This window comes from Mya arenaria, chromosome 6 (assembly GCF_026914265.1).
Source record: "Mya arenaria isolate MELC-2E11 chromosome 6, ASM2691426v1".
Classification (NCBI taxonomy): Eukaryota; Metazoa; Mollusca; class Bivalvia; order Myida; family Myidae; genus Mya; species Mya arenaria.
The window spans coordinates 83,428,263-83,454,532 of record NC_069127.1 but is presented as its reverse complement, the minus strand read 5'-3'; the positions used below and the strand labels follow the sequence as shown (position 1 = coordinate 83,454,532).

General features: G+C 34.4%; 2 protein-coding genes across 4 annotated transcripts in view; both read left to right on the top strand.

Annotated features, from left to right (window-relative positions):
• LOC128236734 (tyrosine-protein phosphatase 10D-like) overlaps positions 1-21,508 on the top strand; it is a 33,237-nt gene extending 11,729 nt beyond the window's left edge. The window contains exons 9-28 of one of the 3 annotated variants that reach the window (XM_052951813.1): positions 2,022-2,183; positions 2,465-2,476; positions 3,459-3,590; positions 7,014-7,279; positions 7,684-7,753; positions 7,991-8,146; positions 8,309-8,413; positions 8,909-9,005; positions 9,258-9,449; positions 10,866-10,949; positions 11,288-11,369; positions 12,098-12,200; positions 12,825-12,904; positions 13,520-13,654; positions 14,959-15,093; positions 16,031-16,182; positions 16,632-16,782; positions 17,229-17,325; positions 18,478-18,495; positions 19,925-21,508. In XM_052951813.1, coding sequence (XP_052807773.1) covers positions 2,022-2,183; positions 2,465-2,476; positions 3,459-3,590; positions 7,014-7,279; positions 7,684-7,753; positions 7,991-8,146; positions 8,309-8,413; positions 8,909-9,005; positions 9,258-9,449; positions 10,866-10,949; positions 11,288-11,369; positions 12,098-12,200; positions 12,825-12,904; positions 13,520-13,654; positions 14,959-15,093; positions 16,031-16,182; positions 16,632-16,782; positions 17,229-17,325; positions 18,478-18,495; positions 19,925-19,947 — 2,252 coding nt within the window. In that variant the 3' untranslated portion in view covers positions 19,948-21,508. The remainder of the gene's footprint in view (positions 1-2,021; positions 2,184-2,464; positions 2,477-3,458; positions 3,591-7,013; positions 7,280-7,683; positions 7,754-7,990; positions 8,147-8,308; positions 8,414-8,908; positions 9,006-9,257; positions 9,450-10,865; positions 10,950-11,287; positions 11,370-12,097; positions 12,201-12,824; positions 12,905-13,519; positions 13,655-14,958; positions 15,094-16,030; positions 16,183-16,631; positions 16,783-17,228; positions 17,326-18,477; positions 18,496-19,924) is intronic. The other 2 variants (XM_052951814.1, XM_052951815.1) reach the window with 2 other exon arrangements.
• A 657-nt stretch (positions 21,509-22,165) lies between these two features.
• LOC128238114 (serine-rich adhesin for platelets-like) lies at positions 22,166-25,637 on the top strand. Its single transcript, XM_052953685.1, has 3 exons — positions 22,166-22,281; positions 24,062-24,638; positions 24,744-25,637. The coding sequence occupies exons 1-3, from the start codon at positions 22,166-22,168 to the stop codon at positions 25,635-25,637; spliced, it is 1,587 nt and encodes a 528-aa protein (XP_052809645.1).
• The last annotated feature ends 633 nt before the right edge of the window (positions 25,638-26,270 follow it).

Here is a 26,270-nt window from a genome sequence, read left to right as displayed (position 1 = left end):
TCGTATGAAGGTATAAAAGTGCAAGGAAAACATCTTAAAGTTATTCAACTCGCCGATGACACAACTGTTTTTTTTTTAAATCACAATGAAATACCAATTGTTCTTGATATAATCGATCAGTTTGGATTGAAATTAGGTAGGGAAAACCCCAAGGGCTTTGGATTGGCAAATCAAAAAGTAATATAAGTAATATTATGCATTACATAAAGTTTACGTCAAGATACGTTAAATCACTTGGAGTATATTTTGGAAATGGTAAACCATGTATAAGTTTAAGCTGGAAGAAAAAATAGATAATTGTAAACAATTGATAAATAATTGGAGTAAACGAAATCTACCTGTCTTTGGCAAAACAACTGTTATAAAATCTGCACTTTTTCCAAAACTTGTATATCTTGCTCAAAATATAGTAACGCCTGATCCAATTATAAACACTATACACTCCATGGTATTTTAATTTATTTGGAGTGAAAAAAATAAAATAAAGCGTAAAACAATTATGGGGGACAGACTTGAAGGTGGTTTAGAAATGCCAGATTTTGAATAATATTCTTAAACAATGACATTAAAATGGATGATTTATCTGACTAATACAATTGATGCAAATTGGAAAATAATACCATCCGTAATATAAGACCAATTTTGAAAGAATTGTCTTCTATTTTTTATGTATTTAAACAAAATCACTTTGATCTATAAGCATTTGTTATTAATATGGATGCAGTTTAAACAACTTTCAGTTAATCAAACAAAAACACCCAAAAGTTACTTCAATATTAGAAAAAAATACTATGGGGTTATAAAACTATAAAACTAAAAAATAAAAGTCTTCTTTTTAAGAACTGGATTTATGTCAACATACTTTATGTAAACGATATTCTATCGAATTCGGGCAATTTAAACCCTAATTGTATTCTTAATAAGCTCAAATATGAACAAAATTGGATTGCAGAAATAAATATTTTAAACAAGCAGTTCCTTACAGTTGGAAAGAAACTCTTACATCGGATATATTTACAAAAACATACGTCAATCGAAAATTACTAATAACTATCCAAGATAAAGCTTTTAAAGATATGACGAATAAGCAAATATATAACATCTATATAATGCAATTTTATGAAAAGTCTTACATTCACGGTTATTGGGTTCGACGGTTAAAGAGCATATTTCCTGGAACTCTTGGTACTATATTGTTCATAAGTCCATCTTGTAGCAACGAATTTAAATTTATTCACATGGAAATTGAAGGATTGCCCTCTATGTATTGTAATTAAGTAGAAGACTACGAACACTTCTTTATCAAATGTCCATTTTTGACAACTTTCTGGAATGCTATACATGAGATTTTTGAAAGATGTGGAATACAAAAAGAAATTAATAATTCAAGATATATAGTAATAGGTTACAAAATTGACCAAAAAGAGTATAATATTGAAAACATTGTTTTAAGTCAGATTGCCTTTTGCATCTTATTTAAGACTAAATTAGACCTACTTTATTTGTGAAAGGAGATCCTAACCGATAAATAGTATGTACCATTTATATAATGATTTGAAAGTTTACCAAAAAACTTACTTGAACAATGAAACCATTTCTAAACGTTTTTGAACGCTTTTGTTATTGAAATTACAATATAATGTTAAGGCATTTTCAAATGCCTTAATGCCATATTTATTAAATGATATTGTTACACTCCTATATATGTATATTTATATATATTGTATGTAACGTTTGTTTTATAAAAAAACTGGTTGTCATTAACTGCAATTCAAAAAAGGAGTTCGGGTCGTGTAATAAGTATACCCTTGTAGATTTCTTTAAAGTGTTACTGTCACTGAAGTTTTATTTAACAGATATTATTAACAATTTCAATCGAACATTTCGCCAAAGCATAGTTAGACTGAATTAATTAAAATATAGGCAATATGTACACCTACATACTTAATAAACCGTTTTAGTACCCATTTAGTATGAATATACTGACAAACAATTAACGGTATGTATATGCATTGCATCAGGACCGGGCCCTGTGGGCATTGTAACAATACGCGATATTGAGTCAACGGCGATAAACGTGACATGGACGATTCCTGAAATAAACCCAGGTCCAACCAACTACACAGCAGTCGCTAGGAGCATGATACATAGACAGGAACACACTTCTCGGTGTGAAGTTGAAGGTAAGCGAGAACAAAGAATAAATTATTTCTGTTTTAAAAGCCTTTTTGGGTTTGGAGCAGATACAATTTTCTTTGGTTCTTGGTCATAAAGTGCATTTCACGAATGTTTGCGCTTGCTTTTAACTTATTACTCTTGTCGATTTCAAGAAAATCCGCTTTCAAAGATCACAAATATAATACACAAAACATTCATTATATAATTACTTATGCCATCGTATTTTCCCTGTAATGTGTACATTGCGAATACATCCAGCATTAACCAGGGTTGTAAAACATTTCAGAGAAAGATACCAGTGAGTTTGAAAATATCCTCGGCAGTCATGTAAACATTCTGTCTTCATAAAAGTCGCCCTTTTAACTCAATTCATGTGATATAAACTGTCTATTTGACGTGTTTCTTCTCTTGTTTTGTCCCTACAAGGTAAGTGCAACGGTGGCGAAATAGTTACGGATGCCACCATGAAATGACAATCGTGTTTGAAAAAGCCGATTATATCAAAAAGTATGGACGCGAAAATTTATACGGAATTAAAACAAATAAAATGGTCATTTTTTTAAAAACGCGATGTAAAAGATGGTAAACGTCACCTTTCAACTACCCTTTTGCAATCTGTTTTCTTAATTAACAGTTTTAATAAAGCATGTGGACATGAACATATTTTTATCCACTAACGGTTTTATTTATTTTGCATGTTCTTATATCGCCGAACTATGCCTACTCTCATTAAGAATGTTCAGCTTTCATTATTTCAAAATCCAATAATAATGTATTTCGTTCAGTTATGTTATAACCACCAAGCTCAATATTTAATGCAGAAAATCTTGCAATACGTTGATTAAATCTTTCAATTCATGTCCAATTAAGTGGATTAAGCGTAGCAGTTCTTGAAATAGAATATGGGTCGTGCACAGCGCTGCAGTGGTAAACAGTCTCAATCAAAACCAGAAGGATTCTTTCATACCTCTGACTACATTTTTTCGAAACATCTTTGTTTCTATATTTTAGAATTAAACTTAGCTCCAAATCGTGTAATATTCTTCCTTTCTTGAGAGTTTTGAAATTAATAAACAAAGTTATATTTAAGATTACCGCGATGAACTTTTATTCTGTTTTAAAACCTCATATTAAAGTATGAAATGTAGCTCAATGAAATAACGTAATAATACTTTGGCATGTTAAGCTTTTTAGCGAAATTTGGGTTTGGTGTCAATTGTGAATACCATTTTTGAATCATATGTGCACATACAACACCATGGGTGTAACACACTTTACAGATTACACGACCACTGGATGTGTGATAGAGAACCTCCACGAATTTTGGAGGTATAAGGTTGAGGTCATTGCAAAAACCAGGGGAGGGATCAGTGAACCAACAATCTCCGAGCCTTTCTTTACACAAGAATCAAGTATGTATGTCAGAATCATATTTAAAGCTGCACTCTCACAGATTGACCGTTTTGACATTTTTTATATTATTGTTTTGTTTTGTTTTGGAATGAGCCAATTTTGCGTAAATGCTTGAAACCAATGATACAATATGTATATGAAAAACTATAGAAACAAGCTCAGTAGCCAAAAGTTTAAACATAAACCCGGTTTAATGGCACAAGGTAAACGCCAAAGACATAGAACACAATAACAGAAAATCACAAACAAGAAACATGGAACAACAGCACAAAACTCGGCAAATAACACAGAGCATGTATGCTGTTTAAAAATGGGCGAGTTTATCAAGGTATGTTTGGTCCCGATTTGGAAAGGTCAGTAAAATGTAAAATTACTGGGTGTTTAAACCAGTGTGCGTGCACAACCTCACTCTTATCCCAACAAAACTGAATAAAGTGAAAACGTAAAAGGTAAATCTTATCAAAGTATGCATTAACTTGAGGAAACTTCATTATAAAACAAATAATAATAATAAACTAATAGGTAAACCTCATGTTCTTCAATGATTAGGGATCCCAACTCTATCTACAGACGAAAGAATACTATCCAGAGTACATAATGCAAAAAACCTTTCAAAGATACGATGCAGTTATTAAGACTGCTGACAAAAGATCAGACCGCAGTGTTTCATATTTACGTTCGAAAAGTGATGTTTTAAGGCTATAAGCGTTACTAACGCCTTAGAACAATTTTTGGCAGTGTTCCAAACAACTGATATCTGTTTTATTGTGGGTTACCTTATATGACGGTATTTTGAATCTGCGCTCATCAAGGAGTTGTGTGCCCTGGCAGGTGTGGAAAAGACACGCACTACGCCCTACCACCCCATGGGTAATGGAATGGTCGAGCGGTTTAACCAGACGCTACTCAAGATGCTCGGGACCCTTGAAGAGTGTCAGAAGCTTTACTGGAAGTCTCATGTATCGGGTCTGGTGCACGCCTATAATGCCACGCACCATGAAAGTACAGGGTTTTCTCCGTACTTTCTGATGTTTGGGAGGCACCCCAGGCTCGCTATTGACGCTTTTCTTGGGCTCCCCACTGACAGCTTGTCGTCGAGCACACATTTGGAGTACCTTGGTAAGCTGCGAGACCGTCTCCAGTTCGCCTACACCAAGGCCCGGGAGGAAGCAGCGAAGACCTCGTCGACGAACAAGGCCACCTACGATAGCCGTGCCCGCAGTTCTGTGTTACTGCCAGGAGACCGTGTTCTAGTCCGCAACGTGTCCATCAGGGGGAAACAGAAGTTAGCAGATAGATGGGAGCCACATCCGTATATTGTCATCGACAAGCCCATTGATGACATACCTGTATATGAGGTGAAACGCGAAGGAGCACGGTATAAGAAGTCTAGGACTCTGCATCGTAATCTACTCCTTCCGTTCATGTCAACCACTGACAGGGATGCTCTTGTATGATGTTAGTGCGGATGACAATGAGGCATCAGATGTCAGTGTTTGTGTGGATGAACGGGAAGATGATAATAATGGCGGTGTACAGTATGATGATGACGACAACGATGTGGATTCCGTACCTAGATTTGCTACCCCTGCCAGAGAACATCCACAGGATATTGGTATCACCCCAAAACCGAAAAGGATACGGAAGAAGCCGACCTGGATGACGACAGGTGGTTGGAAAGTGTGAGATGTGACCCTTGATTGGTGTAAAGTGGAGTACAGATTTTAATGAACTTTTCAATTTTAGCAGAAGGTGTGTATGATAACAGGTATGCGTGATACGTGTAAATTGCTAATGTTGACATATGTTATACGTTGTCATTGTTATTTGTGGAAATGTATGATTTTCAAGCCCATATCAAGAAGAAGATATGAGTTTGGTAGGTTTTGATACAAGGTACTTACCTTTTGTAATACTTACCTGATGTATTAAGTATGGTATGAAGAGTACTTACCTGTAGTTGATACTCACCTTTGGTAGTTGTCCGTTGATCGCCCTTAGATCTGCATGAGTAGATATTTATACTTACCTTGGGTAGTTATAAGTTGTATTTCGTACAGGTCCATATTTACCGTATGATCTGTATGTAGTAGAGATTGCTCTAGTTGTTGAGTTCCCCAATTACTCTAGTTTAGTTTAATACTTAACCTTCTAGATGTAGATACGCTTACCTCTGGTAATGTGCATATTATTGAGCGGTAGCCTAGCCAGCGTGCACATATTGATTTATTTGTGTGCTTACTACTCTTTTAAATTTGTATGTTTTCAGTATTTTATATATTTCAGGCTGTATAACGGAAAAGTCAGGAGCCTTTTTATTAAGCAGGGAGTGTATGTCACAGGACGTGTGTTGATTGTATTGAATAAATTAATAAAATATATTTAATTTGCATTAAGTCAGGAGTCTTTGTATTAATTACATCCACGATATTCGTATTATTCTTATTTCCTATATTTCTACTTTTGTCCTTACCTTGATCCAACTAAACTCCGCCCTAGGTGTCCTGTGATCATTATTTTACTCTACATTTTATTCTACCATTGTTCGTACTAACCTGTCACGCGTGATTGGTCATCAGGTGTCGAGTGTGTTAATCTTTGCACTTGCCTTCCTGATTTTATAGTGACCAGTCACATTATTGTTATAATAAAATATCTAGGATATTTTGATTTGTTACAGGTTAGTACATTTTTGGTATTTAATAAGCATATAATATGTGTTGAAATATATCTTAGTAACAATTAACATCTGATGTAATTATATCTTTACATGAGTATTATAACTATATAAGTATATAGAGTGAATCTCGTTTGTATTAATACCTACATGTTGTATTTGTAGTGTGCATTTGTGAATCGGCACTTGCCTTCCTGATTTTATAGTGACCAGTCACATTATTGTTATAATAAAATATCTAGGATATTTTGATTTGTTACAGTGGTTACTCTACACAAACGGATCCTAATTAAAAATATATGCCGACTGGGCTACGTCGACAAAGGCATTAATATCAAAATCAGCTGATTCTAATACAAAAACTAAAATAAATGTCAAAACTGTCTATCTGTGAGAGTTCAGCTTTAAACATTCTTTTGCAAAATGTCAACTGGAATGTTATCCTTCATACTAAGATCAAACCTTAAAGAAAGTACCCCGCATATTTGCTGAAAATAATATGGTTAAAGTTTAATTGGAGTTGATTAGACTTTTTGATTAGCTTGTGTTTATTATTTAAAGGGTCAATGTTAACTATGTATACTTATAATTTCAATGTGATCTACCAATTTACTAGGATCCTAATCATATAAATTCAAAGCTCCTACGTAAATTGAACGTATTTATCGGCCCGAATTTAAGTGTGTTTGATATTACGCCGATATAATTATGAATCAAATGAAATGTATTTCTGAATTTGTTTTAGCCCCAGGAAAACCGACATCATTTAACGTTATTAAATTCACTGATTTAAAAAAAGCCTGTGACGCAACAAAGATCAATGTTACCTGGAGCGAACCCAACCTCCAAGACAGAAATGCCAATATCACACGTTATGTTGTCATGAGGGAGTTGCGTAAGACCGAGGTGTTCACATTTACCGTTGATAACCCTCTACCATTTGCGTTCAACAACAGGAAGTTTTCATTGGAACGTACAGGTCTCACCGCTAACTGGGGACATCAATGGCAGGTCAGACTGTTTATTTTATGGGATTGTATTCGTATCTTAGTGTCTAGAATAATGTAAATATTTGTAAGTTTAGGATTTTACAAAGAAATACATATATATTATAAAGATATCATTTTTGCGAGAACATGTTGTGGAACATCTAGCGCCCTTCTTTGTGACGATCGTAAGCCAGCAGATCGTAAAGTCAAAATAGTCCACATTTAAAACTGAATTTTAAAATGCCATAACTTTTAACATTTGTTTTAATTGGCCAATGAACAATTAATTTTGAGCAATTACATATAGCATCAATACTAGAAAAAGCGGTCGTATGATAAGTCTAAAGACATGTGATTTTCAGAGCTATAATGGGCTGGTGAAAATTTAATAATCATTTGATACCAAAACTTTATTTATTATTACAGCTTTATGCTGTTGGAAGAAATGGGGTTAGAGGAAGGCCTGAAAACAAGGTATTTTGGACGGAAGAATGCGGTAAGTTCAGGTTGAACAATGTTGATTACCTTTTTATGCATTTGATTTATGTCTCCTTAACTGAATTAACTTAATTATGATGAAATATAAAAACTAAAAAAAAAACTTGATTTTACATATTAATTTCACTGTTGTATTTTTCCATCATTCATGGTGATTTTTTTTCCAGTCCATTAAGACTAGCATAAACATTTTCCTGTTTCAATTTCAATCTTTTTAATTTTTTTCACATCAAAGCTCCCCCCAAAATGGACTCTCATATTGAGAAATTAGAGATCACCTCGTCATCGGTGATTTTTAATCTTGATCCTAATTTCTTCAAGAACGAAATACAAGGGAAGATAGTGAAGTATGGAATGGTAGGAGGAAATGAACGGGATGTGGTCAAAAAAGGTATATTTAAGGGAGGTTTGACATAGTAAAGTTATTCTTTGTTAAGAGTGATGACAATACCACACAATATTTTAAATTTTACAGCACTAAACAAAAATCCATATGTAATGATTTGTATTGCGTTGAGCAGATATTTAAATGCAAAATATTTCATTTTTTCAGTAAATAAAAACACTGTTTTGAGCCTAGGCAGCTGGAGCAATTTTACATCTTATAACCACCAGGGTGCTTATAGATTCACGTTCAACTTGATACCCATTGTGAATGGTATAGTCTTATGTTTTCATTCCCGTTTGGTTTCTTTCATTTGAAAAATTTGCAATATTGTAAACACTTAAAGTGACACTCTTATTCAAAATCAATGCATACACATGTATAACAAACATATATTTTGACTGGTAAACCTTAAACAACTTTCTAATTAATGCATTTATGGACACTATTAATTACTGACAAGATTGCCACCGTGTATTTAATAGCACAAACGCAAAAAATATTAAATGATTGGTGAATGCTAAAAGATTCACTGTGGTCTATTATAGTCTCATAAGGTAGAAATACCGTGTCTTATGCTCATTTAATTCAGATTAAATTCGATATTCTTTATAAGAACCATTGTTTCCGACATTTATTCATCTTTTTGGAATATTAAAACAAAAGTATTAATTGTGGTAAATCTTATCTGGGAGTAAGAGTGCATCTTTTAGAATCGCTTTTAATTGTAACAATGTTTCCAAAATTTGACTATTCCTTTTCCAATAGGTAAACTTCAAGTTGAGGTTGGAAAGAATAAAAACTGCAGAAAAGAGGATCTTAAAGGTTTTTGCAATGGGCCGCTTCCTAGTGGATTAGAATTATGGTAAACCGAATTAAACATAAGTGACCAGTCCTTATTTAGTTTAGTTATACGCATTTATTTAACGGAAAGTAGGGAAATTCTTCATTTCATCGATATATACGGGGAGAAGCCGCGTCTACAACGAAAGCTGATAGCTGGGTAGAAATCATTACTGGTGCCATTTTCGAGAGGACATGCACATAATTTATTTACCCGGATAATGCATTATGATATTCCTTTTCATAGTAATGTTCATACACATACTTTTGACAGGGTAAAGGCTTATGCCTGCACGAACGTTGCATGCACTGTGTCCGAGCACTATGGACCTTTTACAATCCAACAACCACACCAAGATTCGAATGGTGGTGTGGATGGGGCCTTGATTGCATTGCCAATTCTTATTGCCATCCTTATCCTCATCTGTATGTTTCTGGTTCTTTGGTGGCGAGGAGCAATTGACCCGTAAGTGTGATTGAATGGTTTAAAAAGTGTATATGAAAGGTGTGTTTCATTGTGTACAAAAAATTAAAAGTGTTTGTTTGTTTTTATTTCATTGCTGCATTCAAATGACATTTTTGTATAAATATTATTGTTTTTACACATATCACGTGTTATACGTATTACACACTTTGCGTTGGCAGCATAGTTATTGTATATAACTTCAAGTTAAGTTATTGTTTATAACTTCTAATGAAGTTTTTGTAAATTCCTTCTTATATAGTTATTGTATATATTCTAGTGTAGTATAGTTTTTGTATCTACCTTTAAGTATAGTAGTTGTAAATACATTCTAGAATAGTTTGTGCGTGTACCTTCAAGTATAGATTTCCATGTACCTTCTACTATAGCTATGGTATAGAACTTCTCATATAGATTTCGTATAAGCCTTCTAGTATAGTTATTGTATATAAATCGTGTATTTTGTTTTTCTCACGGGCCATGTGGCTTATTGAACATGTATTCAAAATAAACCATCTCTCTATTATAACTTTTAGTTAAGTTATGTATATTACTTCCAATATAATGTTTATATAAACCTTCTAGTATAGTTATGTATATAACTTCCAACATAGTGTTTGTATAAACCTTCTAGTATAGTTATTGTTTATAACGTCTAGTATAGTTTTTGTATATACCTTCTTGTTTAGTTATTGTTTAAACCTTCTAGTATAGGGATTGTATATGCAATCTAATATAGATTTATATATACCTTCTAGTATAGTTTTAGTATAAAACTGCTAGTAAATTATTTGTACCTTCTAGTACAGTTTTTGTATATACCTTCTAGTATAGTTGTTGTATATATCCTCTAGTAAAGTTATTGTATATAACTTCTAGTATAGATTTTGTATGTAATTTCTAGTATAGGTTTTGTACGAAATTTCTAGTATAGGTTTTGTATGTAATTCATAGTATAGTTAAATAATACAGTTATTGTATATGTACGTTTTTTTTCAGTTTCATATTGTTCGGATAATTACAGATCAATTCGTTTAATGTATATTTTATCTTAATTCAAAGTATTACCATTGTTTCCAACTTTACATTAACGCCAATATCGAAACGGTAACAAGAGGGGAGTTAAACAGTGATTTAAAAATCTAACGGATACATTACAATGCTATTAAATTATACTGCACACTAGTTATTGAACTTTGTCCATTTTACCATGGTAAAATCAGTAGTGTCAACCGCTTAACCGTCGTTTTTGAAATTATGCCTTTGTGCTGAAGCGCTCATGTATTATTTCAACAACTAGCAACTACTATTAATTAAACATTATGTCACGATGTGTAAATAATACCAAATGCTGGATTATGAATATAACGTAATAGCGTAAAAGGACGATCAAATCAATAATGTTGTAAATGCTTCCAGACTTCAGTGGAAAAAACAACTGCTGAGAGAGGGCGAGGAATATGAAGAACAGGAAACACTTCAAGAGATTGTAGAGCCGAACAGGTCCATACATGTTGCTTATTGTTGTTTTGTCAGTGTATTATAAAGTCTGTAGCCCATGAATATGGGCTTTATACTTGGGAACGATAGATTAATATGGAAATGAGTAATTGTATTTGATTTTCGGTCACTCCGAGCAAAACACAAGTTTAACTATGATTTCGTTTAGCTGTAATGTATAGTATATGATTTGTTGCGCTACTGATATATGCATGTATACGAGTATTTGTTTGAAACCTAACTTGTTTAGTCTTGTTAAACTGAATAATTGTTTGTTCAACTGTCCTCATACCGTCACAATAGAATATAAGAACTTTTGTGAAAACACAGAATCTTTTTAGATCCATTCCAATAGCAACATACAACGAGGCCCTTGCTGACCTTCACAGGGACACACATCTCATCCTGGCAGCTCAGTATGAGGTACGCGCCACTTTGAGCATGAACGCATGTGCAAGAACTTCTATTTAGCACCAAGAAACCTTGGTCTCGCGGTAGAGATGTCTGTTCATGGTTACTTATACAGGATACTGCACGGAACCGAGTGCAATTCATATAAACAAAAAGATGTCTTCACAATCCATCTCATATACGAGTACATTAGAAGAGACACGTTTTGATAGAGTAGTATCCTCTAGTTTTATTGCATTTTCTTTCAATTCAATTCAGAGATTCAGAGTTGTTCTACCTCCCTGTTTGATATTGAATCAAATCGTTCTGACAAAGATGTATGAAATAAGTGCTGAAAGTATTTTGCCCATATACGTTGAACCCTGTGTCACCTGAATGCACATTATGTTGTCATCTTATAGGGTTCCATAGAAACCTTGTTTCACTGACCGTAATCCCATCATTAAAAGCAATTTTGATGAGTGTGCGGACTGTTTGTGGTGTTTGCATCTGTGTGGTTTGTTTTAAATTGTTTGTGTCTCTAGTTCATTATCGTTTAGCACCTTGCCGTGAGCCCCAAAACAGGGTTTATTGTTATTTATTTTTCGATCACTGAGCGCATCCATGTAGTTTTATTGTATTATTGAATTACTTTTTTTAAGTATTGAACCTCTAAATGTCATCTTATTACGTTGCCTTATCAACTACAACCACATGAACGAATTTAAATGCTAACATGTAATATGTTTTATTGTTAAAAGGAGATAAAGCGACGAGCGGATCAGATAGGACTGAAGTCCGCCTTCGCGGCTGCCAAACTTGATCCTAACAAATCCAAAAACAGATGGGCCAATATTCTGCCCTGTAAGTAATATTTATAGAAATGAGCTTCAAGAAACATTCCGATTACATGAATTATTTTCACAATTAAATTTGCTGGTTTGATTCAACACCCTGTTTGTTTGAGTTTATTTATACAAAGTGAGTATGTGAGTCTGGGTACATATAAGGGTTGGGCTGCAAGCATAATAAATGCATACATATAGTTGTATACTAAACTGCTCCGACGTTATTTATTCTTATATAAGAACTTCGAAATCTGTTAACACAATGGTAAGTCTAGACTGATACAAGTAGTAGCCACTATCTACTTAAAATGCTATCAATATTTTGGCAAATGAAAGAAGACGTATTCTTGAATTCTTCCTTAGCGCTACTGTACAAGCAACTTGACAAGAATTAAATTGTATACAAAGAAACAGTCAGTGAGCGTTATTCAAATTGTAAGTAAATATATTCAACGTACATGGAATTCGATCCTAAACCGAAAATAAGAAAAATCAATTTGGACTTTGATTAGACAGTGTTTTAGATTAAATATGATTCGGGAATATGTCTTTCAGTGTTAATGTAGATACTTTTATTAACTTCACGTTTAACACTAATGCACGCCATTGTCTAACAAAGTTATATTATTACTAAATCAAGTCGACCATAGCCGGGTAAAACTTCAACAGTTGGATGACGATTGCCCCGAATCAGACTATATCAATGCTAACTATTTGTCTGTAAGTTAAAACCCTGGTAAACTGTAATCACGCTGCTAGTCTAGTCTTGGTTGCATCTTGCCTAGAGTACAAACTAGTTCACATAAATGCTTCATATAAAAAATATACATTATCCAGAAAATATGCCATCAATTGTCAAGTGTGAACATTTCTAAAGCACGCCATGTATGTAGACAGTATATTAGTCTTAGAGGTTTCGCTTGTAAAGTTCTAAATCCTATATTAAGCATGTATTTAGAATACTTGTAAGCAAGAACAGAGGGAATACATATATCCTTCCGAAATGCTTAGCTGTTAGGTATAAGCTTATTATAAGCCAACAGTGAAGGAGTCTTATAGTCAAAATGGCGTTGGATGCATAGATGGGATGTATGCTAAGTACTGCGTGTAATCAATGCATGCTCTCCATTACTGGGGGAATAAAATGTATCTATGCATTTGCATCTATCTGTCAATTTTTTTCAGAATTATAGAAACCCAGGTCATTATTTTTCTGAAACAAGTAGTAAATCGTTAATGTTACTTTAATGAAATATCACAGTACTTTAAGTTTTGAATTAATTGATCCAATAATGATTACTCTTTGAGTCATTTACTAATTGTCATATGTTGTAGGGCTTTCATTATCAACGGGAGTACATAGCAACCCAAGGTCCGTTACCAGGAACGATCGACGACTTCTGGCGAATGGTGTGGGAACAGAACGTCATGATGATCGTAATGTTAACACAATGCAAGGAGGGAAACAAAGTACGTTACATTACAGACTTTTTGTATTGGAGTTTATATATATCTTCCAGCACTCATTGGCTGCATTTATGTTTCCGATGTATACTAATATGACATTTTAATGCCTACTGACCCGAAATTATTTAAAAGGTTTTTAAGTGTAGTAAAATAATATTTAAATTCATACCAACAATACCATTGCAAACACTCTGTTTTGACATTAAGACTTTGAAAAACGATTATGCAACTTCCGATTTAAGTTGAAATAAAAATAAAAAATACAAAAGAGCATAACTGTATATATAATGTAAAGATTATTGATTCATCTTATTAGAAATAATGCACCAGTCAATTGTAACCACGCCCCCCCCCCCCCCAGGTCCGGGGAATAGCGGGGACTTTGACTTTCGGTCCAGCCAATCCCGCATAAAATCTCCGCCCTGCGGGGACGAACTGATGGTCAAATCCCCGCCAAATGCCCCCGCACCCCAGGGAGCCTAGGTAAGGCAAATTCTCCGCCATATTTTGCGCGAAGAAAAAAAACACCGCATTCACCCGGTACTGCGGAGTCACCTGAAAGGTAAAAACATGGCCCATTTCCCCGGCTACCCCCGGTTTATCCCCGGACCTGGGGGGCATGGTTACAATTGACTGGTGCAAAAGTAAGCAACACTCTATTTAATGCTAACAAAATTACATGGGTGCTACAGGCATGCACGTTAATTATTATTGCCAATGATTGAATAACATGAAAAGCTTATTTGTGCATCGGATACATTAAAAGCATTATGCATTCACAATGACCCAGTCTGATTATTTCACACAAACTTTGTAAATTGTTAACACCAAAAACATACTTACTTTAATGAGAGTAAAAGGCAAATGAAGGTTTTAGATGAAAGAGGTTATTTGGATATGGTTAATTACAAACTTTGTACAGTGGCTATTGTTTTGAGTTTTACCATATTCATTTCTGTTATAAGTTGTTCACTGTTTGTATTAAAAATGTCAACATCTCGTCTAAATAAGACCGTTCCAACCGCTCAAGGGAGATAACTTCATACATACGTCTTCTCTATATATGTGTGTTGTAATATTGAACTAACAGGTTACAAGTTATGACAAACAAATATACATATGGGTTGAAATTATGAAACAAAGAACCAAAAGGTTTCAAGTGATGGATAACAAGAACGTTTACTCGTACTGATGACGTTAACGACAACATGGCTATGGCACAAACTCGACTATTTATCTCAAACAGGCGCCTGTTATAAAAGAATGGCTTTAAGAATGAAAGCAATTTTAAATGTCTCTATCTACAGGTGAAATGTGAGATGTACTGGCCGGACACTGTCCAAGAGCCAAAGCAGTACGGAAATGTTGTGGTCAACCCGACCTCGATAACCAACATGAACAAGTTTAACATCAACATCTTCGACATCTCGCACGCCACCGATGTAATGCTTGCAATAATAATAATAATAATAATAATAATAATAATAATAATAATAATAATTATAATAATAATACACAAGATCTCGGCAATGTTTGATTATGATCCGAATCGAATTAGTTGTTTAAGTACAATTGCCTTTGATTTATTTAAAAAAGGCAATTTGTATGTAAAACAAAATGTAAAACTGTTACATCTCTCGGCCAAATCTGACAATTAAAGAAGAATTATTGAACTTGATTTATCCAACCAAAAGGAATGCCATATTTAAAATTGTTTACACAGTAGCACATTCCTGTATACACCAATCCTTTATCATTTTAGAGCGAATATATATGACTTAAATATAAGCAGGACAATTGGTCAAATCTGACTGTAGTTCAAGAGTTATTACACTTTGTTTATAAAACGTCCATAGTAGACATTCAAATCACTCTAGCGGCTTAATTTATTTTCCAATCTTAATCATATTTATCTAGAATATGCATGATCATAAGATTTAGGCTCAGTTCTAGCATAAGCCAAATCACAATTGTAAGTCAAGAGTAATGTGCCCTTGATTTATTGAAAATGCAACAAGTAATTTCATAGAAAAATCTTTCGAACTCAAAAGAGGGTTTAACTCTTTAATCCTAGCATCAGAATGATGGTCTTGTCGGGTGAAAAAGTATGATACTAGCGAAAATTATCTTACGGTCACTAAAAATGCCATGACTACGGTTCTATATATCAGATCATCACCTTAATATTTTTTTATCCAAAATATTTGTCGAAGAAGATTGCTGGTTTTATTCTCAGAATGTAGACCAATAAATCGTGAATGATAGCGTTAACGTGACTGTAGTAAACTAAGGTGAAGTCATTTACATAACAGGGCCATACACGCCGTTAATGTTTCTCGAACAAATATAAATTGCATCATTGCATTATAACATTTATAGGTAACGAAGATTAGGAAAGTTCTGCAATTCCACTACCTGGACTTTATGGATTTCACGGCTGCCGTGGAAGTTGATAATTTCATCGAATTTGTACGCACCGTCCGAGGTCACGTGCCCCACGAAATGACCAGCCCTATGGTAATTCATTGCAGGTAAGCATTATGGTAAAAGAAGCAAACAAAAAAACAAACAAACAACATTTTCATTGTAATCAACATTGACATGATAGATAAGCATTCGTGTTTAGTGTTCGTCTTCAAATTTAAAACAAAATTTACGTTAAATTAATTCATATCAACACTTACCAGATATTTCAATGTCGTATGGAAACGTGCTTGCATATGATTACAGACAATTGTTTAAAAAAAATTCATCCGTTGGAGTCATATAACTGGACTACGTTCTACAAAACAGCACTGTCAACTACAGTCTCAAATCCAGATATCTGTTTTCATATTTTTGATGAGGGTTGTACTTACAAAGGAACTCTTTATATAACCATTCAAATGTGCTTTACAGTTGTTGGCCTTGTAGTTATGTAATGATACCATTTATGAGACTATAGTTGTAATATCCTCCTACATTCATGTTTATATTTTAGTGCTGGCGTAGGCAGGACGGGCTCTTATATCGCCATAGATCGCTTGCAAGAGTATCTGAACTCTCCCACGTTCAGTTTCGATGACCGCATCAACATTTTCGACATGGTCATGGAAATGAGGGAACAGAGAGTCAACATGGTCCAGACAGAAGTTAGTGGTTTGCCTTTTATAAGTTTTAAATGTAATAAATTTAGATTTGGGTGGGTAAGATTATCTCAATTTTCAAGAAATGGCTGCATTTTGATTGCAGTATCAAGATTAAGAGCAAGCAGGTATGTGGTCACATCCATAAAGCTATATATATATAAATCTATTTTGTAGGACCATACCATAAGCCTTAGCGTTGATCCTTAGACCCAAATTGGGACCATCGTATCGTACTGGCCCTTTTCGAGCTGTTTGTCCAAGTATTAATATAACTTATAAGAAACAGATTAAAAGATTGTTTTTCGTTTACGTAAGGCACACCTAGTTTGAATGTGGAGGTAATACTTTCAATTCAATTAGTGTTTTTATGGCAGTCTTCAATTCAAATTATTGATCTTACAATATTTGGTCGCATACGGTCGGTTAAACGCCAACTTTGTTTATTACAGTCTCAGTACATCCTAATCCATGACTGTTTTGAGAGGATGTTGACGGACAAGAAAACATCACTGCAAACTACACAAACGATGGCAAAACTGGCATACGGTATATCGTGTTTTACATGTATAGTCAAGTGTTTTTCTTGTATTGTGTCATGGTTTTAATTTAAAAGCATATTTCTAATAAGATAATAACAACAACTTAATGAAATCAATGGATGAAATTCTTGCCGATATAGGGTTTTTAACCTACGACAATGGTGTTAAAGGAAAATTACAGCGCTGTGGATCAATTCCATCGTTAATCCACTATTTTTATTTCTAGCTTCTTACATGCTCGTACGTTAGTTTATACAAATTTATTTAGCTCGGCTCTAAAGACAGATGAACGTTGATATCAATCACTCTGATCCGTTTCCTAGGTAAAACTGTACTGTGTCTTTTTTGAGGATCCATAAGAAAGTAGTCATGGTTTGAAATCGAACCCACATCCTCTTTGGTGAGAGGCGGACCCATTTACCATTCTTATTGGCTTCGAAGGACATATAAATACGACTTTCAAAAACTTAAGTAGTTTCCTAGAAATACATCTCTAAGCTATTTCATTTGTTTACGTCCAGCATTAACGAATCCTTTAAAATAGTACAAATTATACAGAATGTTACAAACGGCAAAAAGGTTTCTTTCATTTACCGACCAACTGGTAAATCAAGTATAGGAGGCGAACGATTTTGGGTTATACAATCCTGCGTCTAATATGAAAGTGGTATGTTTGCATTGGGTAGGAGCGGATCTGACGTATATCCGGGAGATTACTTCTATCATCAAATGTTGTAAACATTATTTATTTTTTTTTATTTAGACTCAAATTTACGCGTAGTCAATGGTTTGTTGAACGGGTTTTGAAAATGGTAATACAACAATGTATGAACAAAAAGGACAACATTTAACTATACAAATATCGGGTAAACATATGGGTTTTTTTTCCGTCACCGCAATATTTTAGTGCCGATTACTTTACATTATGTGTGCCTGTGCCATTCCGCTCATATTAGAAAAGGTCATGGAAAAATATGTTGTATTTTTAATGCGGTGAGTTAATTTATTTCATTAATACCGTTTACTTACCAGTATAAGGCTGTTCGAATATTTTTTATAGTTCCTTAATATTAAAGAATATCTGCAAAGAAACGTCTTTAAAAAATGCTAGACTGTGATATTTGAAACATAGTCAGTGAAATCGTACGAATTTTTTCAGATAAGAAACCTGACGCAAGTAAGCATACTCTTTACTTGCATGGACATGACATTTGGTATCTGATGTACACATACTATTGGCCGTTATGTTAAATTATGATTCTTGCTGGCCAAATAATCATAAAGGGTAAAGAAACAGATTAACTTTCTCTAAAGTAAATGACAGAAAATTCACTACACTTATTTATTTCAACTAAACTCGAAAGGGAAATGACCGATTTTTCTATCTTTCAAGGTCAAGGCCGTGTGTTAAGAATGTGTTTGCTATATAAGTGTAATATTTACATCTTCTTCCTTTACAATGTAAGCCCTTTCATATGATACCAAATGTGGTGTCACTAGGCGACACATCTTCACATTATTGTACGCCGGATACCTGTACCTGCATGGGATTGAATAACCACATAATGTAATAAATGAAAAACTTGTAAATATTGTTATACTGGTCGACTGATATGCATTGTAAAACTATTTTAAACTTGTATCATGTTCCCTCAACTGTTAATTTATCATCTATACTACTATGAGCCCTTATGCATTAATGTATAGGACTTTTAAAACTTTAAGTTTTTCTATTGTGAATTTTTTTGTATTTACAATAGTCTATTGTTCGAAAATAGCTCCTATAGAGGCCATTCTATTAACGATCTTATCAACGATTGTATCGTATCGTACAACCGATTTTTCATTCAATGCTTTCCGGTGGTTTACAGAGATTTATCAATGAAATTAATTGATATTTCACAGTTTCAAACAGAGAAAATATCACTTTATGATATTTTTCACTATTTCGAAAGTTAAGCCCCTCTCAGTTCCAAATCAAACGTCAGCAAGCACAGGGCCGGGACACAATTTCAACAACGTCATTTCCAAATTGATGTTACGTGCGCATACAACTAGTGCGTTTTTTTCGGAAAACAAATGTAATTAAATGACATTTAATTCCATTTTTACGCATATAATAAAAAAGAAAAAAATCTGTTTCAGTGAAAGAAAGCAATATAATTCACCTCGTGAACTCCAAAAGTTAATATTTCGCTCATGGCTACGGCAATCGTGAAACATAAATTGTGGTGCTAACTCGGTGAAATATATTACGATCGTGCACTGAAACAAGTTAGAATCCTCTATATAATACCTGGGATTAAGTTTGGCCCCAGATAACTTTCAAGCAATTTATGGAAAATACTTTATGACGGATCAGTAATTTATTAAAGGGATGCATGAAATACTGCAAGTGATGAATACTCGTTCCTTTTATGACTTTATTTTTTGCAAAATGAGGATTTGTGATGATTGTTTTTTTCGTTATAAGAACATTGCATTATCTATATTGTGTCATAGTTTAAGAAAACATTGTAAATAATATACTGATATACCGTGGTTGAATAATGTCATCGGTAAAAATATAAATAAATAAATAAATATTCATAAAAACGTATTTTCAGATCGGCAAAGAACAGCGCTTTGAGTGGCAATTGACGCAAATCTGAGAACACTACAATGATACAGTACATGTATAAGCTGTTCTAAGACTGTTTTAATTCAAAGGAAATATGTTTTTTTTTATTTAGTGTGTTTGCGTGTGCGTGTGTGTGCGCGTGGGTGCGTGTGTGGCTTATTAAAATACAGTGTTCATGGATGATCAGGGGTTTATTGTATATTGATCATATTTTATTACAATGCAAACCAATAGGATATGTTAGGTGTTGTTATTGATAAACATATATAATGACATATATGACATCAGTGTTCATATTGGAACTCGTGTTAGGTTTATTGATAAACACCAACTGGTTGAGGGCATAAATCCAAACACTTAATGAGGTTTTTACTATCATCTTAGATATTTTTTGTTGTACAGGCTCACAAATTTATCATTTGTATGTCGAAAGTCGTTCGTTTCATGGAGAAAAAATGACCCTTCAATGTATGCTATAAAGGACACAAACCCCGAACACATAAAAAGGGTTGTTGTTGTTTTTAAATTTTACATCTCTATAAAATACTATGGCTAAAATTTGACAAAAGCATACAGAAACAGATAAGTGTTTGATAAGATTTACCTTTAACGTTTTTTTCTTTATTCAGGTGTTGGGATAAGAGTGAGGTTTGTGAACGTAAACTGGTTTAAACCCCCAGTAAATTTACATTTTACTGACCGTTCTAAGGCGGTACCTAACAATCCTTGATAAATATACCTAGTTGTTTATATATAGTATATATGCTCTGTGCTGTTTGTGAAATTTGTGGTTCCATGTTTCTTGTTTGTGATTTTTTGTTTGTGTGTTCTATGTCTTTGGCGTTTACCCAGTGCCATTAATATTTAAACTTTTGGCTACTGAGCTTGTTTCTGTAGCTTTTCACATCAGTATTGAACTGAAATGCAAACCATAAACATAAAAAACTGGATTGGCAATAACCTGCCAAAAGTCAACGTCGCGAGAACTTCCACTTCCAATGTCTACTGAAAACTGACCGACAAGCCCTTCAATAAGTGTTTTTTTTATTGCATGACATTAACATTGTGAAATATTAAACTATATAATCACCATATATAACAATAGACGAAAGAGAAACAGTGTACATGTACCTCTAATGTTCTAGAGTGTCTCCTCTTATTGCTAAGTAAATGTAGAATGTTTGTAGAACACATATTTGTTTCGTTACATAAGTAACTACCGGGTAAATTTGAAATTCATTCATTTGTGATTCTTCAATAAGATAAAAGTTGTAAAGCATGGCTAATTATGTTATTTCTGATCTAACTTTTTATATTAATGCAAATAATAAAATACTTGCAATATTATCTTATTGAACAAAGTAAAAGAATATGAAATAATCCAAAACAATTTATTAAAGCTTTCACACATAAGAAACTTGTGGACTATTGATGAACGGTCAAATAGCATTATTTATTGACTGTTGATTTCTATGGATAACTAATAAAGTTGTTATGGAGTTGCTAACGTAATATTATTACTATGAGTTCTATTTTGTATAAATGATAACATCTTCAAAGTAATAAATGTTATAATCATATGCGTTTTCTTTTCCATATATACAAATACAAACGTAAGTATAGAGCAACTGAAGCATACTTGTATTTCTTCTGTTAAATTAACCGCAATAGATATGTGGCTGAATTTTTTTACTTTAATTTGCTGCAATAAATTTCACAGTATGGACGTCGAAGAATACACGAGCATTTTTGTGGAATATCTACACTGGCAAAATATTGTCCAGCAAAAGCCCTCGAAATCAGATCAGAGCATTTAAGAAATGTTCAAATGATGACTTGGTTTAATTATACCTAATTGCAAAATAATAACAAGTGCTTTGAAACTCATTACAAAACACCCGTTAGCCATTTTAAAGGGACTGTGTCACAGATTGGCACCAAAAAAAAAGTTTATTTCTGTAACGAATCTCAGGACAATTATCTAATAGAATGGGTTGCGATTTGATATCATAATTGTAAAAAAGTACCAGCTTTTATTTTAACGCTCGTCCTGCGGTAGAGATACACGTTGAAAATCAACAAATCTCAAGGCTGACCAAGAGAATGCAGCATGTGTGTGACTTGGCTTTCCCTATAGTCTCCAATCAATTTTGACGCTTAACAAAAACATAAAACTGAAAATTCAATGATAAACACAAAGTGAGGACCGCTAACATATTACCTTAGAATGGCGGAGGCAATGAGGCTGGCGATGTCTATATGTGATGAAGTTGTGAGGAAGACACACTTGTTGCTCTGTTTAAGGTCCAACAACCACTGTTTCACTCCGTCGTTACTCGGCTGGTAATATTTTCTAGGAGGACAGGGAAGAAATACCCCGAAGTCTCTTAATATATATAAATGTCTCAGAGTTACAAACGTTTTGATTAAAAACTATGAACATAAACAGCAATAAAAGAAAAAAAACATTAACGCAAAATAACAGTAGTACTATTAAAATAATACCGGTAAACGATGACATGATTAAGTTACAAATATTGTATTTTACTTGCCATATATATGCTTTAGGACAGGAAATAAGTACACTTAAGAATTATGAGCAATGAAAAAAATATAAAGAAATGATGCAAAAGAATTATCCGACTTTTACAACGATATCCTGGTATAAATAATGGGAAGTTTAATGCTACTTTACTCAGTCGGCGCCCGGTGCTCCTGTAGGTTTCAAGTAATGATGTATAAAAACCAGTCTAAAAACAAACTGATATGTAACCCGTTCGTTCAAAACAGTGTGAAACATCAAATCTAAACACGAAAGTGTATGAACAAAAACACATCGACTAATTGCACATCATCGTCACTATACACTGTAATAAAGTGTACTTTACAGACGTACCTCCGAAAGCCTGAAATATGTAGCTGTGATGAGAAGCAGTCAACAGACAGTGAATGATTTATGTGAGTAGATTGCCCTTCTTTAAACGACAGCACACAAAAGCTCCAGGAAGTATTCTGTTGAAATTAATTCGGTTGTAAAATAATTAAAATGACTAATTAAGCAAGAGTATGTTTTTAGTGTGACTTCAACAGCAAATACTACGTATATGTGTGTGCGTGTGTGCGTGTGCGTGCGTGCGTGCGTGCGTGCGTGTATGATAACAGACATAAAGTGTACAGTAACTACAGGCAATCAGTCCAAATATGTATGTAATGTGTAAAGAAGTGTGCAATAGTTTTCTTCAGTGCGAAGTATTAATAGTAATTTGAGTGTAAAGCATTTTTATTATGGAAAGATGTAAATAATGATGTGTATCATTTCAAAACCGTATCTTAGTTATGAAATGTTAGGCGGTGAAAAGACATATAAAGTAAGCAAAGTAAACGAAAGCGAATAAACATGATAAACAGCAAATCAACCTTACACCTTCATTAAAGAACTGTGAATGACTGAAACCTCCTGCAAACCAAATCAGAATCAGTTCCTACACTGGATATCTTCAAAGATCTCTCGATTGAGAAGCCTGCCACCTAAACAACAGTGATACACAAATTTTTATATAAATTTAAACATTTTTGAGACATAAAGTTCGCTACCGCCACGCATTCTCGTTGACCTTAGTTCTATTAAGAGCCCAGCTCAGCATATGAAAGAAGAAGAAAAATAATAACGGGCTGGTGTTGAAGCCTAGGAACAATTTTCATAAAGCAATTAACCAAAAAAATGTTGTAATTTATGAACACGGCTGGAAGAAGAGGACTTTAACCACACTTAAATTTATTTCCGTTTTAAAGCAATCCCTTATGAAAAATGAATAACACTTGAAGTGCCTATACTTGAGATGCTATAATGAACTTCAATGATTAACTGGTCATTGTCGCGTCTTATATCATACTGGATACAAGAAAGGTTGAAGAAATTACTAAAGAACAACATGATAAAAAGATTTAGCGGTCACAAAATCGTGAATATTTCCAATAAATTCGTCAATCATATAGCATCTTTGTTTCGGAAATATTTCGATATCAAGATTTCCAACCCTCTTGGAACACATGCAGTTTAGGAGGCTGCAACTTAACATATCACGGACTAAATTAAATGATACAACCACACCAACTTCTTCAGCAGCACCAATAATACCGATAGTACTAGTGCCTTCACCATCACCAGAATTACTGACAACACATACACCCGCAATGGCAATACCACCAGTAATACAGACAACGCCAGCACCTACACATACACCCGTATCTACAACATCACCAGTAATACTGACAACACCAGTGCCTACACATACACCCGCATCTACAACATCACCGGTAATACTGACAACACCAGCGCCTACACAAACACCCGCATCTACAACATCACCAGTAATACTGACAATACCAGCGCCTACACATACACCCGCATCTACAACATCACCAGTAATACTGACAACACCAGCGCCTACACATACACCCGCATCTACAACATCACCGGTAATACTGACAAGACCAGCGCCTACACATACACCCGCATCTACAACATCACCAGTTATCCTGACAACACCAGCGCCTACACATACACCCGCATCTATACTGACAACACCAGCGCCTACACATACACCCGCATCTACAACATCACCAGTAATACTAACAACACCAGCGCCTACACATACACCCGCATCTACAAAATCACCAGTAATACTGACAGTACCAGCGCCTACACATACACCCGCATCTACAACATCACCAGTAATACTGACAACACCAGTGCCTACACATACACCCGCATCTACAACATCACCAGTAATACCGACAGTTAGAGCGCTTACACATACACCCGCATCTACAACATCATCAATAATACTGACAACACCAGTGCCTACACATACACCCGCATCTACAACATCACCAGTAATACTGACAACACCAGCGCTTACACATACACCCGCATCTACAACATCACCAGTAATACTGACAACACCAGCGCCTACACATACACCCGCATCTACAACATCACCAGTAATACCGACAACACCAGCGCTTACACATACATCCGCATCTACAACATCACCAGTAATACTGACAACACCAGCGCTTACACATACAACCGCATCTACAACATCGCCGGTAATACTGACAGTACCAGCGCCTACACATACACCCGCATCTACAACATCGCCGGTAATACTGACAACACCAGCGCTTACACATACACCCGCATCTACAACATCACCAGTAATACTGACAACACCAGCGCCTACACATACACCCGCATCTACAACATCGCCGGTAATATTGACGACACCAGCGCTTACACATACACCCGCATCTACAACATCACCAGTTATACTGACAACACCAGCGCCTACACATACACCTGTATCCACAACATCGCCGGTAATATTGACAACACCAGCGCTTACACATACACCCGCATCTACAACATCACCAGTAATACTGACTACATAAGAGCCTACACATACACCCGCATCTACAACATCACCAGTAATACTGACTATATAAGCGCCTACACATACACCCGCATCTACAACATCACCAGTAATACTGACTACAAAAGAGCCTACACATACACCCGCATCTACAACATCACCAGTAATACTGACTACAAACCAAACTTTGAAATCAACGTCAAGGCAGGCCAACACCTCGACATCACGAATAATCACGTCAGTATCACTCTACATAAAAAATAACAGAGTAACTGCTGTGATCATGGTAAGAATTGAAGTGTATATTGTGTTACTGGACATGGAGTGTAGCGAGGAAACATGCACGTGCAGAAGGATATCAAAATTACAGCTTCTCTAAATGCTAACTATTCAATGATCATGGTTTACGTATAACCTATGCATACTTCTGGATTGTTGCAGTCGTTTGTATCTGACGATTGGGATACTGTAAATGGTAACTGTTGGTTAGTAAGCTTATGGATACTTTTCTGTATACATTTCATGCTTGCATTTGTTTTTGAACTAGTTCAAAGGCAAACATACACAATTCAGTTTACACTGCAAACTTTTACATTTTAAAAGAGGAAATTGTAAAGCTTCACCTTTGTAAAGCTTTTCATTTTAAAAACGCTAAATTTGAAGCCTCATCTTTTAAAAGTGCAAAATTTCATGCCCCACATTTCCAAGTTCCAAAAGTTCAAAAATACTAATTTTTAATGTAAGGAAATAAATATTTAGAGATCTTAATCGTCTTTAAATTTGTTTTCAAGTTGTGTTAAAAAAGTTAAAAGCGTTTACTATATTTTCATTGAAAAAAATGACTGAAGGAGGAAGTACACACTAGGGTTTCATTTTTTGAACAATAGAAAAACTGGA

Excerpts from the sequence above, each read along its gene's own strand:
- LOC128238114 (XM_052953685.1), top strand. The coding sequence starts at position 22,166 with ATGGCGGAGGCAATGAGGCTGGCGATGTCTATATGTGATGAAGTTGTG. Across the intron at positions 22,282-24,061 it reads ACTCCGTCGTTACTCGGCTG|CAGCACCAATAATACCGATA; the intron begins GTAATATTTTCT and ends CAACTTCTTCAG. Across the intron at positions 24,639-24,743 it reads GTAATACTGACAGTACCAGC|AGCGCTTACACATACACCCG; the intron begins GCCTACACATAC and ends ACCGACAGTTAG.